Genomic DNA, 15,260 nt, shown 5'->3' on the forward strand with positions numbered 1-15,260 from the left:
CAGCGTAAGCAGGAACACTCAAAATTGAATAAAAACAAAAATCAAGTGACAATGAGATACGAAAAAGACAGATTTGCCAGCGTTTGTGTGTCAGCTTTAATCCATCCAGATCAGAGAATTTCCAGTTCGATTTTCTCAAAACACCACTGACCTCTACAGTTATTCCCAGCTGCTGATAAAAAGCAACCGCGTCAGATCCCTGGGGGGGCGGTAGTATGTATCGTGATCGTGACTGACATAATGAAAGTGGAAAAAAAAGGTAACTTTTTTTACAAGTACTATACATTTAATACAGTGGCTGTTACAGACGCAAACCAAATGTATGTGTTTTTTGTATAATATTAATAAGAGCAACTCGCTACTCAAAACGGTAAATATATGCGGCAGTCAGGATAGAACCGGGGGACTCTTGATGATAAGTCTGCAATTCCTACCACTGCACCACAGAAGCTATTGTATCGTCCTTGAACCTTTTGTGAAAGTGTTTATTTGATCTTTGCACTTCAGGCTTTACACATTATATAGTTTGTCTACATTATGTCACTTATTACTAAAATATGAAAAATGTTTCAGTTTAACAATTTTTTTTTGGTTAAGTTAAATGCACTTTTTTTGTTTAAAGACTACAAGCACTTTAGTTTATAATGTTTAATGTATTTCTTTTTTTATTGTGATGGTCACACTAATATAAACATCTGATTATTTTCAAATTCATATGTTTCACTGGTTATTTTAATTTGATTATTATTAATTTAATCGTGTTGATGCAGACACATCAGGGTGACATTCACAGGTTGACAGACTTGAGCAGATGAGGTAAGACCTGCACTGGAGCCCAGAACAGGATGTGCAACCACAGATCGCAGGCATCAAAATAGTCAGGCATGAAATAATTGTGACTAATTGAAAAATAAATTGAACGATTAGTCGACTACCAAAATAATCATTAGTTGCAGCCCTAGTTGGGAGACAAAGTCAGAGAGGCGAGATTGTGTTAGTTTGGACATTTGCAGAGGAGCGATACTGAGTATATTGGGAGAAGGATGTTCAGGATAGAGCTGCCAGGGAAGAGGAAAAGAGGAAGGCCAAAGAGAAGGTTTATGGTTGTGGTGAGAGGGGACATGCAGATGATGGGTGTACAGTGTTCTCCCCAGAAATTTTTTCCAGCCGGGTGGCATGAAAAAATAGCCTGGTGGGGAAATTTGGTGGGGGGGAATTAAATGTGCACTATTTTTATTAGTTAATTATTATTATTTTCCAATGCTCAATATGACTTCCTTTTTCAAGGTTTGACAGAATATCCATCCATCCATTTTCCAACCCGCTGAATTCAAACACAGGGTCACGGGGGTCCGCTGGAGCCAATCCCAGCCAACACAGGGCAGCCAACCCACCACAGGACACACACAGACACACCCACACTCACACACTAGGGCCAATTTAGAATCGCCAGTCCACCTAACCAGCATGTCTTTGGACTGTGGGAGGAAACCGGAGCGCACAGAGGAAATCCATGCAGACACGGGGAGAACATGCAAACTCCACGCAGGGAGGACCCAGGAAGTGAACCGAGGGAAGCGAGGGTCTCCTAACTGCGAGGCAGCAGCGTTACCACTGCGCCACCCGTATCAGAATATTTTTTATTAAATTTAAGTAGTATCCAATTCAGAATCCTGCAACCCTAACAGAAATTTTAAATAACAATTGTTATGACATAAACCAAGAGGCACAAGTATTGTCGCAGTCGGGAAGAAAAGTGAAAACAATGAACAAAAAGTATGGGAAACCTAATGAAGAAAATTTTAAAAAATATTCTTCAAAGCCAACTTGCATATGCAAAAGGTGTCTTCAGTTAAATATTTATTCTTCTTTTCTTCCTAGAGGCCCAGTTGTCTGCATCTTTCCCATAATCAAAGTCCCCAGGATCTGGGCCCTCCAAAGAGATCACTCATCATACACTGTCATAGTGACTGTACTGCAAAGTCATGAGACAGCCATCTAGTGTCCCTGGCCATTTTCAGCTTAATTTGGGGAATGTTCAGAATATTTTAAATTTCTGTTAAACCAGCCATCCTAACTGAAGAATTTTGGAAGAAATAGAACAGCTGCCTTAAGATGTTGTTCAGTTTTGTTAAATAAGGTACAGCAGCTGCTGCTTGGGCACTTGAAGGGCCAATCGGCGGTTTACACAGTGGCAGTTGACCAGGAGTCCAGATGTTTTATCTTTAAGCAATTTTGCCACACCTTTCTGTTTCCCAATCATAACAGCTACTTCATCTGACCCTAGTCCAACAAGATTAGCAGTTTTCAAGCCTGGAGTGTCCATAGTCTCACTCAGTGTGTTGGTTATAGTCTCCACTTTGCCATCAATCATATTGTGGGTTAATACAAAACTAATTCTCACCTCTTTAGTGACCTGGAAAACATATTTAATGTAAATAATTGTTACCTTTAGAAGCAAAAGCTCCCTTGTTGGAATAAATTCTTTTAAATTGCGGCATATTAAATAACCAAAAATATAGAGCTATGATATTAAAAGGTGATATCCCTCCAATAGTGATTACAGCGGTTACAAATCACATCAGAGATATATACTTGGCTTTCTTTAATGATGCGGCTTTATGAACGGAGGAAGCTATAGCAGACAATACCAAGGTCGGAGCTTGATGTATACAGTCTGCCATTTTTGCGTTGCTGCGCTGAAAGGATTTTCGGGACAGATGACCATATCATCCGGCCTCAGCTTCAAAGGGTTTGGCAGTCGTCCACACCTTTTTATACTGGCTGCTCCATGTGCTGGTCCTCTCTGGTCTCCAAACAAGGGCAGTAAAGACTCAACCCCACCTCCAAAAATAAAATATCACAATGCCTACACTGCAGTTGTCCCCTTCAAAACTGCTAAACTAGTGGTTTCTAAATGCAGGAAGACTACCCCCCCCTTGTGCCAAACTTGGCCTGCTCATGTGAATGAATCCATAAAAGTGTTTGACAGAGACAGTGACATTAACCTTAATATTATAGCAAACGTATTATAACAATAATTAATTTTTTTACAACTGAGATGTCTGTAGTTTCGTCACACAGAATACTGAAAACATTTTCTGCATGTATATTTTTCAATATGTTAAACTTTATTTCTGATGCTAAGACATCCAGCAGCTCATGGATTATTCTTTCAGAGGTGTAATGTGCATTTTTACCCACATTGAGATGTTGTAAAAAGGAACAACCCATTTCTTTACAGTACTCCAAAAGCTTTTCAAACAATGTTGTATATGGCATCTCATTTTTTGCCAACCAGTACATGGATCTTAAAGCTCCCACAAAGGCATCTCTCTGTAAGTTATTTAACACAGATATAGATCTTTCAATTTGACCGATTCCACTTTGCTCTAGTACACGCTTTCCTAAGAGGTCAGCAGAAGACTCAATGTGTGTTTTACTTTTTTCATGGTCCAGTAAGCTTTCTTTTCAAATTCTTGTGTATGGCACGTTTACCCAAAGAACCCCTCCTTGAGGAGGTGTTTGTTTGAATATTTCATGTACAATAAGCATCACATACCATTTTCTTTGACCATTAGCCAATTTAAATGTTGAAACCATTGTTTGTGTATGCCAGATTAGTGGTGCTTCGATTTATCAATTGGCAGAGTGTGTGCTGAAGAGATTTCCCCTGATGGACCAGTTTCTGTAATGTCTTTGTCTGAATTTGCCACATGATGAGTTGACGCTGCATCTTCATTAGTTTGTGGCGTCTCTTTTCTGAAATAACTGAGCAGTGTTGTTTTCTGAACACATTTTTTGCTCTTGTTGGTAAAAAGTTTGGAAAAAATTAAAAGTACCTATGAATAAGACTTTTGCGTGGGAAAGTGAGAGCCTGCTTGCACTAAAGCAGGTGGACTTTTACCTGGTGTCTGACGCATTGTCATCTTGGGGTTTTCAGCCCACAGAAATTTTTTCCCCAGGTCCTCTGCCAAACCGACAGCCAGAGAATCCTGCCGACTACGCCACTGTGACAGATAAGGGGCTCTGTCGTCCCCTTGAACCCTCAGACAATGTGTCAGACACCAGGTAAAAGTCCAAGAAATTAATTTATTTAGACAATAACGTGAACAAAGCACCTCCACAATACTTAATAATAAACACAATAATAAATTCTCCACATCTCTTAGCAGCTCAGTCACCCTTCCTCCCAACTTGGCCCACTGCTGGGATCTCCCACGGTCCTTTTAAAGTTCTTGACCCGGAAGTGTTTCTGTCCCTCAGTCCATGTGACTTTATAACACTTCCGGGTCGGGTGAAAACTCCTTTTCTTCAGGGCTGTACAAAGAATATAAGTCCCTGCAGCGTCCCCTGGCAGCCCCCATATTATTCCGCAGGGCTGTGATGAAAGACTCCAAGTTCCATGATGCCCTGCTGGAATTCGGGGCCCCTCCATGTTGCAGGGATGGCTCCATCTGACGGCTTGGGAGTATTGGCTGGGATAAGCTGGCGGCCATATTCATGTATGTAGATACTTTATTAATCCCAAGGGGAAATTCACATAATCCAGCAGCAGCATACTGATGCAAAAAAAAAAAAAAATTAAATAGTAATAAAAATGCAGGTAAAAAACAGACAATAACTTTGAATAATGTTAACATTAACCGTCCAATTCCCCCCCCCCCACCCCAAAAAAAAACCCGGGTATGTATGTGTGTATGTCTATGTATGTTTGTGTATGTATGTATATACAGTATATTGTGATGCACCCCAAAACACGAGGCTGAGTCTCAGTACTTTAGCAAATGCAGCTTTATTCATCTTGAAACAGGAATAGCACAGTTATTTATTGTAGCAGGATTTGCCACTCTCCTATACACAGACACATCAGTCAGGCAGAGTCATGGCCATGTAATCCTGTTCCCTGCATTTACAATGTTCCTTGCATTACTTATCGATGACAGGCGGTTATAGCCTCATGTGCAAAATTGGGAATGAACTGCCTGTAATACCTCGCGAGCCAGAAGAAGACACAAACCTGCCTCTGGGTTTCGGGACAGGAATATTCAAGCACCTCCCCGACCTTGTCCATTTGAGGCCTGAGCAAACCCTTCCCCATTGAATATCCTAGGTATTGGGTTTCTGACGTACCCAGCTTGCACTTCTTAGGGTTGGCTGTCTACCCCAGTAGCCGCAAATTGTCAAGCACTGCCTGAAGACAGACAAAATGAGATTCCCAGTCATTACTGAAAATGAATTGCATCGTCAGGATAGGCACCCGTGGGGACACAGGATCTGATCCATCATTCGCTGAAAGGTCAACCGTGCACCATGGAGACCAAAAGTGATCGCCGTAAATTCAAACCACTTGTCTGGAGTGGTGAATGAGGTCTTCTCGCACCTAGACTTCTCCAAGGGCACCTGCCAATAACCCTTTGTGAGGTCTAGGGTGGAGATATATACGAAGCTTGCCCAAGCTTTTCCAACAGCTCGTCCAATACGTGGCATTGGGTATGCATCAAACTTGGAAATCTTATACAAACACCTAGAATCAATACTGTACCAAACCATCTGGCTTTGAGACGAGTACAATTGGACTTCGCCATTCACTTTAGATCGGCCGAATAATTGGAGCATCAGGCAGACTTCCTCTGATATCCCTTTCCTTCTTGCTTCCTGCTCGCACTAATGATATTCTGCCAAAATAGAGGACAATCTGGCAATCTGCTCTTGCAGCGAAATGACTCACTTGACAAACCTTCCTCCATGGGGTATCATGCGATTGGCCAAAAAATAGTTCAAAAGGGCTCATCCAAAGGAACGGTTGTGGAGGATTCCCAGCCATCAACATTTTGTAAAAATCATCTTTTCTTTGACAGGATTGCTGGAAAACCAAAATGCTAAGCAGAGAAAAGTGAATCTGTTATCAACTAAGGAGGAGTTATAGGGATGGGGGTATTTTTATTTGTTTTGATTTTTGTTTTGAAATACTTTGTTAATCCCTAAGAGGAAATTGTCATTTCACATGACTGTCTGGTATAAGAGTGCAGAGTCAGCCATTGTACTGTGTCCCTGGAGCAGTTTTCAGCTTCAGAGCCCAATGGGCTAGGGTCCTTTCTAGCAGAATATTTTAACGTTAAATAAGTTTCATATCGGATCATTTTTGATATTTCCTAATCATATACTTTGTATTTCTACAGATTTCATAAAGAGTAGCAGCTGCTTATCTTCATTGGCTCAGACGTCTCTAACGTGCAGATCACAACAGACAATACCTGATGAAAATATGAAGAAATCAACATGTGACTCGGAGAGTTTGAGATCAGCTTTTTTAGATGGTAGCTCTCTGCTTGGTGATGCAATTGACACTCCATTAGAGGGACTCTGTACAAATTCATCAACTTCATTTATATGCCAAGAGCAGAAAGAACAATTTAAAACTGAATCGAAATGCAAGCAGAGTCAGAATAGACAGAAACTTTATACCTGTTCTGAATGTGGCAGACAACTCACACTAAAGAGCAGCCTAAAGAAACACATGCGAATTCACACTGGAGAGAGGCCATATTCTTGTACCACATGTGACAAGCGATTCTCCACCAGTGGGGCTCTTCGGATCCATGCAAAAATCCACACTGGAGAAAAGCAATTTTGCTGTTTAGACTGTGGCAAACAATTCTATGAAAGGAGCCGTCTTCGGGTTCATATGAAAATTCACACGGGAGAGAAACTGTATTGCTGTTCTGAATGTGGGAAAGGATTCTCCTCCAGTGCAATTCTTAGGAACCACACAACAATTCACACCGGAGAGAAGCCTTATTGTTGTTCTGAATGTGGTAAACGATTCGCTGATAGAAGCAGCCTTCGTAGACACGTGAAAATTCACACTGGGGAGAAGACTCATTTCTGTTCTGAATGTGGCAAAGGATTCCTGCATAAGAGCCATCTTCAGACCCACATAAGAAGTCATACTGGACAGAAGCCATATTGTTGTTCTGAATGTAACAAGCAGTTCACCGACAGGAGCAGTCTTCAGACACATAAAAGAATTCACACTGGTGAGAAACCATTTCATTGTTTTGAATGTGGGAAACAATTTTTTGGCAATTACAATTTGCAAGTACATTCAAGAATTCACATTGGAGAGAGGCCATATTGCTGTTCAGAATGTGGCAAGCGATTCTTGTGCAAGAGCCATCTTCAGATCCACATAAGAACACACACAGGAGAGAAGCCATATTCCTGCTCTGAATGTGGTAAGCGGTTCTCCACCAACAGCAGTCTTCATTGCCATATCAGAATTCACACAGGAGAGAAGCCTTATTCTTGTTCTGAATGTGGCAAGAGATTCTCTGATAAAAGTAGTCGTCGAAATCATTTAAGAAGTCACACAAGGGAGAGGGACAGAAAAGAGAAAGAGATGGCGAAATTGTTGCTTTTATGATTTAATTACATCAACTGATTTTTAGAGTTCTGTCCAGATGGTTCCATTTTTTGTCTTCAGACCAAAGGATCTTTTTACTCAGGCTCTTCAATTTCTTTAAATGATGTTTGGCAAACTCCCAGCTCACTGTTATTAGGCACCTTTATAGATGGAGTGCTGCTGAGGTGGTCGTCCTCCTGACAGGTTCTGCCGTCTTAATACAGGACCTGTGAAGCTCTGACAGAGTGACCACTGGGTTCTTTGTCACCTACATAACCACATTACTCAGTTTGTCCAGGGGGTCAGCTGTAAGAAATAATCCTGGTGATTCTAAACTTCATCCATTTCACAATTGTTGGGGTCACTGAGCTCCTAGGAAAACGCAAAACTTGAGAAGTGGTGCTGTCCCCTTACTCTGATCTGTGTGTCACCACAGTTTGATCATGCAGGTCTACAGAGAGGTCTTTGAACTTCATGGTTGGTTTTTGTGCTGCTATGTCGTGCAATCTGTGGGACCTTCTCTACACAGGTGTGTGTGTCTTTTCTGAACGACATCCAGTCAATTCAGTTTGCCATAGGCGTTCTCTGGTCAAGTTCTAGACGAGTCTCAAGGATGAGCACAATTTGAACGGAAAGAGCTGAGACTCTGAGAGCTTATACAAGTGAGGAGTTTCACTTTTTGATTTTTAATAAATTTGCAAACCTTTCTGAAAACCTGCTTTCACTTTGTAATTATGGCAAAAGGTGGTATATGAAAACATTTTAAAGTGAAATCTACAACGCAATCAATTGTGCAAAAAGTGAAGGGGTCTCAATATTTAATAGGTCTTGTGCGTGTTTGTGTATATAAATAGAGAGGGAAATAGAATTTCTCAGCAGTAACGTTCACATTGTGTTATCTACTGCAATTTGTGTACTGCATGTGGTAATAAAATACATTGCCTCTTTCATTCCAACAGATGGCATATTGCAATCCTTAGGACTGCTGCTGGGAATCCTTTACCAAATCCCCCGATATTGAAGCAACAGATAAACTGACACTATGTCTAAGAAAGGAATTTTAAATTTAAAAAAAAAATAGGAAATGAATCATAGACGGAGTACTAATCTCATTTGAGTCAAATAAATATTCTGGTGACCTGCCCTTATTACTGTAGTAAAATAGGAGTAGAAATAAATCATGTAAATAAATAATTCTAACAGTTGTAAAGGGGGGCACACTGACCTCCAAGGTCCCTAGTTTGAGCCCATCAGCTACTGTGCAAGAGACCGCAGGCTTCAATGGGTTTAGTGCTTCCTCTTTCAGCCTGTTTTAATTTTGCATCATTCTTGTCTGTAAAAAAAAAAATCATTTAAGTTATACTAGTGAATGCAAGTGCCATCTGTTGGAATGAAAAATGCAGTGTATTTTTTTCCTTTTTTTTAATAAACACGACACACCTTGAAATGGGTGTGTCAAGAATGACGTCCTTAAATCTGCGTCTGGTGTGTGACGTCGTAGCTGTTACGGACTGCATTTCCATTTTGATGGCTACATGAATTAGGCGACGCTTGTCACTTACAGTACCACAAAGTTCGTGATTTATCCTGGACTGGGCCAGCTAGTTAGGTTTGTTATAATTTAGTGTTTTATATAACATTGAGTGGGCAGGATCACCTGAGGCCAAATACCCCAGTAGACTAAATGGAAATCTAGGAACACATCATTTGCAGAGAAACATTGACGATGGCTTAGGCTGCCCCATTCTTTCTATATGTGATGTCTAAGGATGATGACACCAAACATGGAATTGCCGTTAGCCAAAAGATACCAACACTCTGGCCAACTACTGACGTAAACAGTGAAGACTGTGAGCGAGGCCCCTAGCCGGTTTGGGTTGTGCCTACATCTTGGACTGATTCCACCTGTCCTGGCCTTCATCTCATTCAGCATGCACCATCATTATGAAGGCTGGGTATGGATTTCTACCGTGGAGAATCTCTGTCACCAGTGCCTACCGGTCTGGCGTTAAAGCAACCAAATGGCATGGACATTATACCAAGTAACCTCATCAGAGTATAGGCAACTGGTATCTGTGGATGGAATGAAGATAGACAGATTCAGCAAGAAAAACCTGCCTGATCTTCACGAGATGGTAAATATTCTAAAGGTTCGTCCTTGTGATGTTTGAGCCCACTAAGCGGACCAACACGACCTTCTGCAGTGAACAGATGCAGTCCGCTACGCATGTGGGTCCGGGTCACTCTGAGTCGTGAATCACAAGAGGGTTGTGAGGAGGTTGGGGCCCACCGCGGGCAAGGGAAGCTCATCACCACCAAGGCATGATGAATGGTGGTGATTCTCCAATGGGTAAGAGATGACAATTGGCAGCGATTATCCAAGATGGATGGATGCAGTGGATGATGCTTCATGGTGATTTTGGGTCACTATGACACAAAAAAGTCACAATTGGGGGGAAAAAGCGTGGGCACCTTGTAAAGCCAATGCTAGAAATGAATGGAGAATCATCTGCTTGGTGGTGTGGCTATAGAGTGATTAATCAGACAGAAACAGATTACCATTGTCTAAATGCAAATACAGAATTACTACTTGTGTATCAATTGAATGAACAGAATACGGCACATCCAGAAATTGAACAGTAGGAAAGAATTGATAGAAAGAAAGAGAGCAGTGCAGGCTTACTGTGTGTCATCAACACCGAAACACACACAGCAATGAAGAAAGTTAAACCGCGTCTTAACTTTCTAAACGGCTCTTGAAAAAAGTCAACACCCAAAAAGCACAAGCCACACTGGGAAATTTGGGGCAACAGCAGCATGGGGGTCAAACAATGGGAACTGACAAGGCAGGCTGTGGGGGTCTCTGGACAGTTTATATGTCAAGGTTTTTCATTTGTAAGTCTCTTTGAATAAATGTGTCTGCTAAACGAATACATCTAAATGAATCAAATGTATAGAGTGGGCATTCTTTTGGTAGTTGTAGGTCTTCCAAAATTTCAGGCATAAAGAATTCTGATTTTACCGAAAAGAGTCTTTGTGATAAACTGTAGTAATCCTATATATAATGTGTGTGTGTGTGTGTGTGATATATACTGTATATACTAGTTATGTAAGCCCGTGCTGTAAAAAGCCCGGGGTCCTAGAAACTATTGAAATTGTCAGAAAAAAAACTGAAATGTAGAGATGTCCGGTAATGGAAAGTAACTACTCTGGGCGTCTTTCTCCTAGGAAGATTCGTTTTGCTGATGTGCTCGCCTTGCTTGTGTATTAGTGCCGGGAGGAAAAGTAAAAAGGTTACTGTTTAATAGATGTTAGCGGCTTAATGACTTTGTCTTTCTTTGGAGGTTTCATTTTGCTGACGTGTTAGCCCTGCTTGTGTTATCAGTGGCTAAGCGAGTTTTCTATTTCCTCGGAGGTGCATGGCATGGAATGTCTGACAAACCGTATTATCACAGACACATTTTCCACATTGCACCTATCCCTGGTCCCATCACTTTTGAGGCAAAAACCTGCAGAATCAGCACTTTCATATTTTTTCCTGACCTCTCCAAGCACCATGTCAGCCAGTGTTTGGATAATTTCATTTTGGATATCCTTACATGTGTATTTTGCATTTTATGGGACACCCTTAGCAATGCTTGCTAGCTTCTCATCCTTCTCTAAGGTATATTCCATCAGTTTTAGAAAAATACCTGAAGCAATGTCATCATCATTACCCACTGCATCATGTCTCAAGGTTTCTGCAGTCCCATGGAGCCCCAACTCATTTACACAGAGAAACCTTATAACACTACCGATACTCTTGACATAATAATGTTTTTTTTTCAAGTTGTGTTTTACCAGCCAACATTGAATCCACTGTCTCCCCTGTGGCCTCTCTACTTTTATGCTCAGTCCAGATGATGGAAGCATGCACTTGGCTGTGGCTGGACACATGCCTCTGTAGCCCCTTGTCTCGATCAAGTGCTGCTTTCCAGTTGTTAAAACCAGTTAAGGTAAAAACTACATCCCTCTCATTAACAGAGCTGCCATATTTCCGACAGGGGAAACAGAAGCATGCATCCCGCCCAATGGAGTACTCCAGCCATGGTCGTGTGCAGTACCAGGCAGGATTGAATGATCTTAATGTTGTACCACCAAATACACGTTTGGGGTAACTACCCAGTATTGGCTGGGATGGTGTATTGCCATTTAAGTCACTGGGTAGCTGAGCGGGTTGCTTTGGGGCAGCAATTGTTGGCAGAGGTACAGGAGAAGAAGTGCCTGTTGATGCCACAGGAGTAGACATGCTAGTTGTTGTCTCTGATCATTGCTACTGCTATTGGTACAGGCAGGAGCAGCGTCACACTTTTTAAAAGCTTGGGAAAAAGGATGCATCTCACAGCATTAACTTTCCCTTTGTGAACTGCTGGAAGCTGGGGAGGAAAGTAATTAAGCTTTACTAAAATCGCTGGGATTACATCAGTATATGAAACGAGAAAACTGTTGAGTGCAGAGTTGAAAGCTGGAGCGGGGCTTTGTGTCGGGGTCTGACAGACAGGCACAGGTCCTCTAGTCGGCTCTATGTAGCAGATAGGCTCACAGTGGTGCTTGTGGGATCGAGAAAGAAACACTTCTCTACCAGACTGAAACTGTGAGAAGAACAATGGACTAGTCTCCCATTGACTGTACAAATATAGATGTATTTTTTAGTTGTTGTTAATTATCTCACAAGTCGCTATGATGTTGACGACAGAGATTTGCTGCTTCCTCAAAGCCTCCCGCTGTTGCACAACTCATTTTATTCTGCCCTGCCTACTGAGAAACCTGACACCGGGTCATTTGCATACTAACAGTGATTGGATGTTTAGCTGGGGGGAGGGTGAGTTGGGGCTCTCTGCTGAGTGCTGTGTGAGCTGCAGAAAAACAGAGCACGGAGGGAAAGAGCGAACAAGAGGTGAAACCTATCATCTCATTTGTGCCTTTTCCAGTGGATTTTTCAGCTACTGTAGTAAATCTTGTCCATATTCAGTTTGTGGGTAATCTATTATTTTCTCTCTCAGCTTCTAAAAGTTTGATTTAAGGGGGCAGGATGTTTGTTTAAGGGGGCATTGCCCCCCCTTGCCCCAGCGTAGAGCCGGCCCCGTGTAGTATGCCAGTCACACCTCAAAACACATACACTCAAATTAAACAAATTGTTGTGCTTTAAATTAACTAAAGACATCTTCATTTAGATCTTGATCTTTGCTGTCCGCGAATTCCACGCATGCGTAGACCACCTTCCAGTTTAGTATGTTGTTGTTACTCACGGATGCCAACAATGTGCCAGAATAACGAAAGGGGTGGTGGACAGTGTTACGCTGGTTAGCTCCCGAGGTCTGGTTAGAGAATGAGATTGCCGAAGATAAAAGGTAATGTGCCTACGTAACATATGAATGAAAGAAAGACAGTGGGTAAAATGAATGACAACGTAACAGCACGTTCCAAAAATTATTATTGTTACCTTGTAGCTGGCGAGTGCTGCGCGTCTCACAGTTGTACCGTGGCTTGCTCACATGTCAGTGAAGTGATCCCTATTTATGCTTTAAAGAGCCTGGATACCTGTGTGTCCCCCTTTTATAACCATTGCTCCGTGTATATTGCCTTACTCTTTGGATTGCCACAAAGCAACGTGCGAGATTGGAGAGAAGACATCATGAGAGGAAACGACAGCGTCGTGAAAACGAGACAGACTGTGAACGGACAGACATAGAAATACTCCTACACCACCACATAATTATGATTCAGACAGTGATTCTGATTAGGCCGTTCCTATCAAATCAATATCTAAGGGTTTTCTTTTGTAATTGTGTTTCCCTTATAAAAAAATCATAATGCTGTGCGACGAAGGGCCCAGTTCACGACTGGCAGCCGCGTTTAAACAGGGAGCCCTTCACAGACAACTTTAACACGCGCAACGTAGTTAGGCGCACATGACTAGTATATATATTAGTGTTACGGGAATTATTTTATATAATTACTGACTATGGCGACATTAGCCCTTTTACCTACAAGAAGAAGAAGAATATTGAGGTTACAGTTGCCACCTCTGTCACGTAAACCCTAAATGTTTGACTATTGTACTAATTAGAGGAGTGTCTGTCCCAGTTTTATGCTGCGATATTTTTTTGTTTTTCAAATACTTTACATTTGTAAACTGCGTTAGTCAGCCTTAAAGCCTGTGTAGGGAATACTCAGCATTGGAGTTGCTGTTGCTGAAAAGGAAAAAATCTTAATCCTGTAATCGCTCTACAAGTTGGAGCCATAGCTACCAATCTTTTTACATTCAACGACCACTTTTCTCACCTACTGTGGACCACCAGCTTATATGTAATATTTCAAAGCCATAAACTCTTAATTGTTTTCTTCAATAGATTAAGGATTCTAAACTTTTTTTAATCTGAGGACGCAAACTGGAAAATGATTGCTCTAATGGGAATCAAGAAGAGTATTATTAACATAATGAGAGCAGAGTCAGACATACTGTAGACAAATAATAATTGGCATTAAAAAAATATGGATTTCTTCTGCTAATTAAACATTTTTAAATAATTATTGCTGAAAGAAGGGTGACACGGTGGTGCAGTGGGTTGCGCTGCTGCTTCACAGTTAGGAGACCTGGGTTCGCTTCCACCCCAGTTTTATGCTGCCACAACTCTTAGCTTTTGAGATAATGGAAATCACCAGTCTGAACAGCCATGTTTAAGCTATTCTGCAACATCTGTCTATTATAAAAAAAAAAAAAAAAAAATCCTGTGGAGAGAAAGACGGGAGACCAGACGTGATCTTCACATTAAGATCATAGAAGACAGTTAAAAGACCCACGAGATGAAAGAGATTGACCCAGGACCGTCTCGCAATGACGTAGAACATGAGATTCTTGCAAGACATGCCCTTCTTACAATCAATATCAAATAACTATGGGCAGCAAAACAATCAGTTGTGTGAATGATTTGAGCACACACAGATCCAGGGTCTCAGCGCATATAAAGCGTATAAGGACAATATGTTAGAAATGAACGTCAGAAATGAAACGTCAACGACTAAGCGAAGAAGAAAGCAGCGCGGAGAAAAGAGACTCAAAAGCGTTGGAGAGAAAAAAAGAGCAAAAAAGAAAAAGAATAATCTCGGGGCAAATTCAGAAATTAAGGAAAGTAATTATCAGCCCGGAACAAGTGGAACTGGAAAAAAATGCACTTCCAATCCGGATGTTGGCGCTATACAAATGCAGCGCAGGTTAGAGATTATGAAACCAGTGGAATTCGAAAGGCTCAAAAAAAAAAAAAAATTGGCACGATACACATGTAGAGCAAGTTAAAGAATATGAAAGTAGGAAAATGATAAAGTATACAAGAAAGAAAGTAAAGATCACAGTAGCGCAAACAAATGGAAATTATTACTCGACAAAGGCAAAATAATCACCACGGACCAGGTGTCAGTGAAAAAAAAGCAGGATGAAACGAGGTCAGAAATAAAAGACAGAGTAGAAAACAAAGTAAAATGTCATAAAGAGGTTAAAAAACAAGGGGGGCAAACACTTGCAGAGCAGGTTAGAGATGATGAAAACTGGAATTCAAAAGACTCGTAGAAACACATGCAGAGTGTCAAAACAAAGAAAGTAAACATCGCATTAGCGCAAAAAAAGAGAAATTATTACTCGGAGAAATAACGAAAAGGCGAATAGAGATCGAATAAATGGACATAGGCGATATGTCAAAAGTATGTAAATATTGTAAGGGTTTGATGTTTAAGTCAGAGAATTTTACGACAAATGCATTTATTGGTTACTTTGCAAAAAAATTTATTAACTGCTGATGATGTGGATCGTTATGGAGGA

At 41.1% G+C, this 15,260-nt stretch overlaps 1 protein-coding gene across 1 annotated transcript in view; it reads left to right on the forward strand.

The window, feature by feature from the left end:
* Nucleotides 1–15,260, forward strand: part of LOC120534658 (zinc finger protein 658B-like) — a 73,172-nt gene that overhangs the window by 14,916 nt on the left and 42,996 nt on the right. Inside the window, exon 3 of the mRNA XM_039762249.1 lies at nucleotides 6,183–7,417. Within this exon, the coding sequence (XP_039618183.1) occupies nucleotides 6,183–7,417 (1,235 nt within the window). The remainder of the gene's footprint in view (nucleotides 1–6,182; nucleotides 7,418–15,260) is intronic.

The sequence above is a fragment of the Polypterus senegalus genome, chromosome 8 (genome assembly GCF_016835505.1).
Source record: "Polypterus senegalus isolate Bchr_013 chromosome 8, ASM1683550v1, whole genome shotgun sequence".
Lineage (NCBI taxonomy): Eukaryota > Metazoa > Chordata > Cladistia > Polypteriformes > Polypteridae > Polypterus > Polypterus senegalus.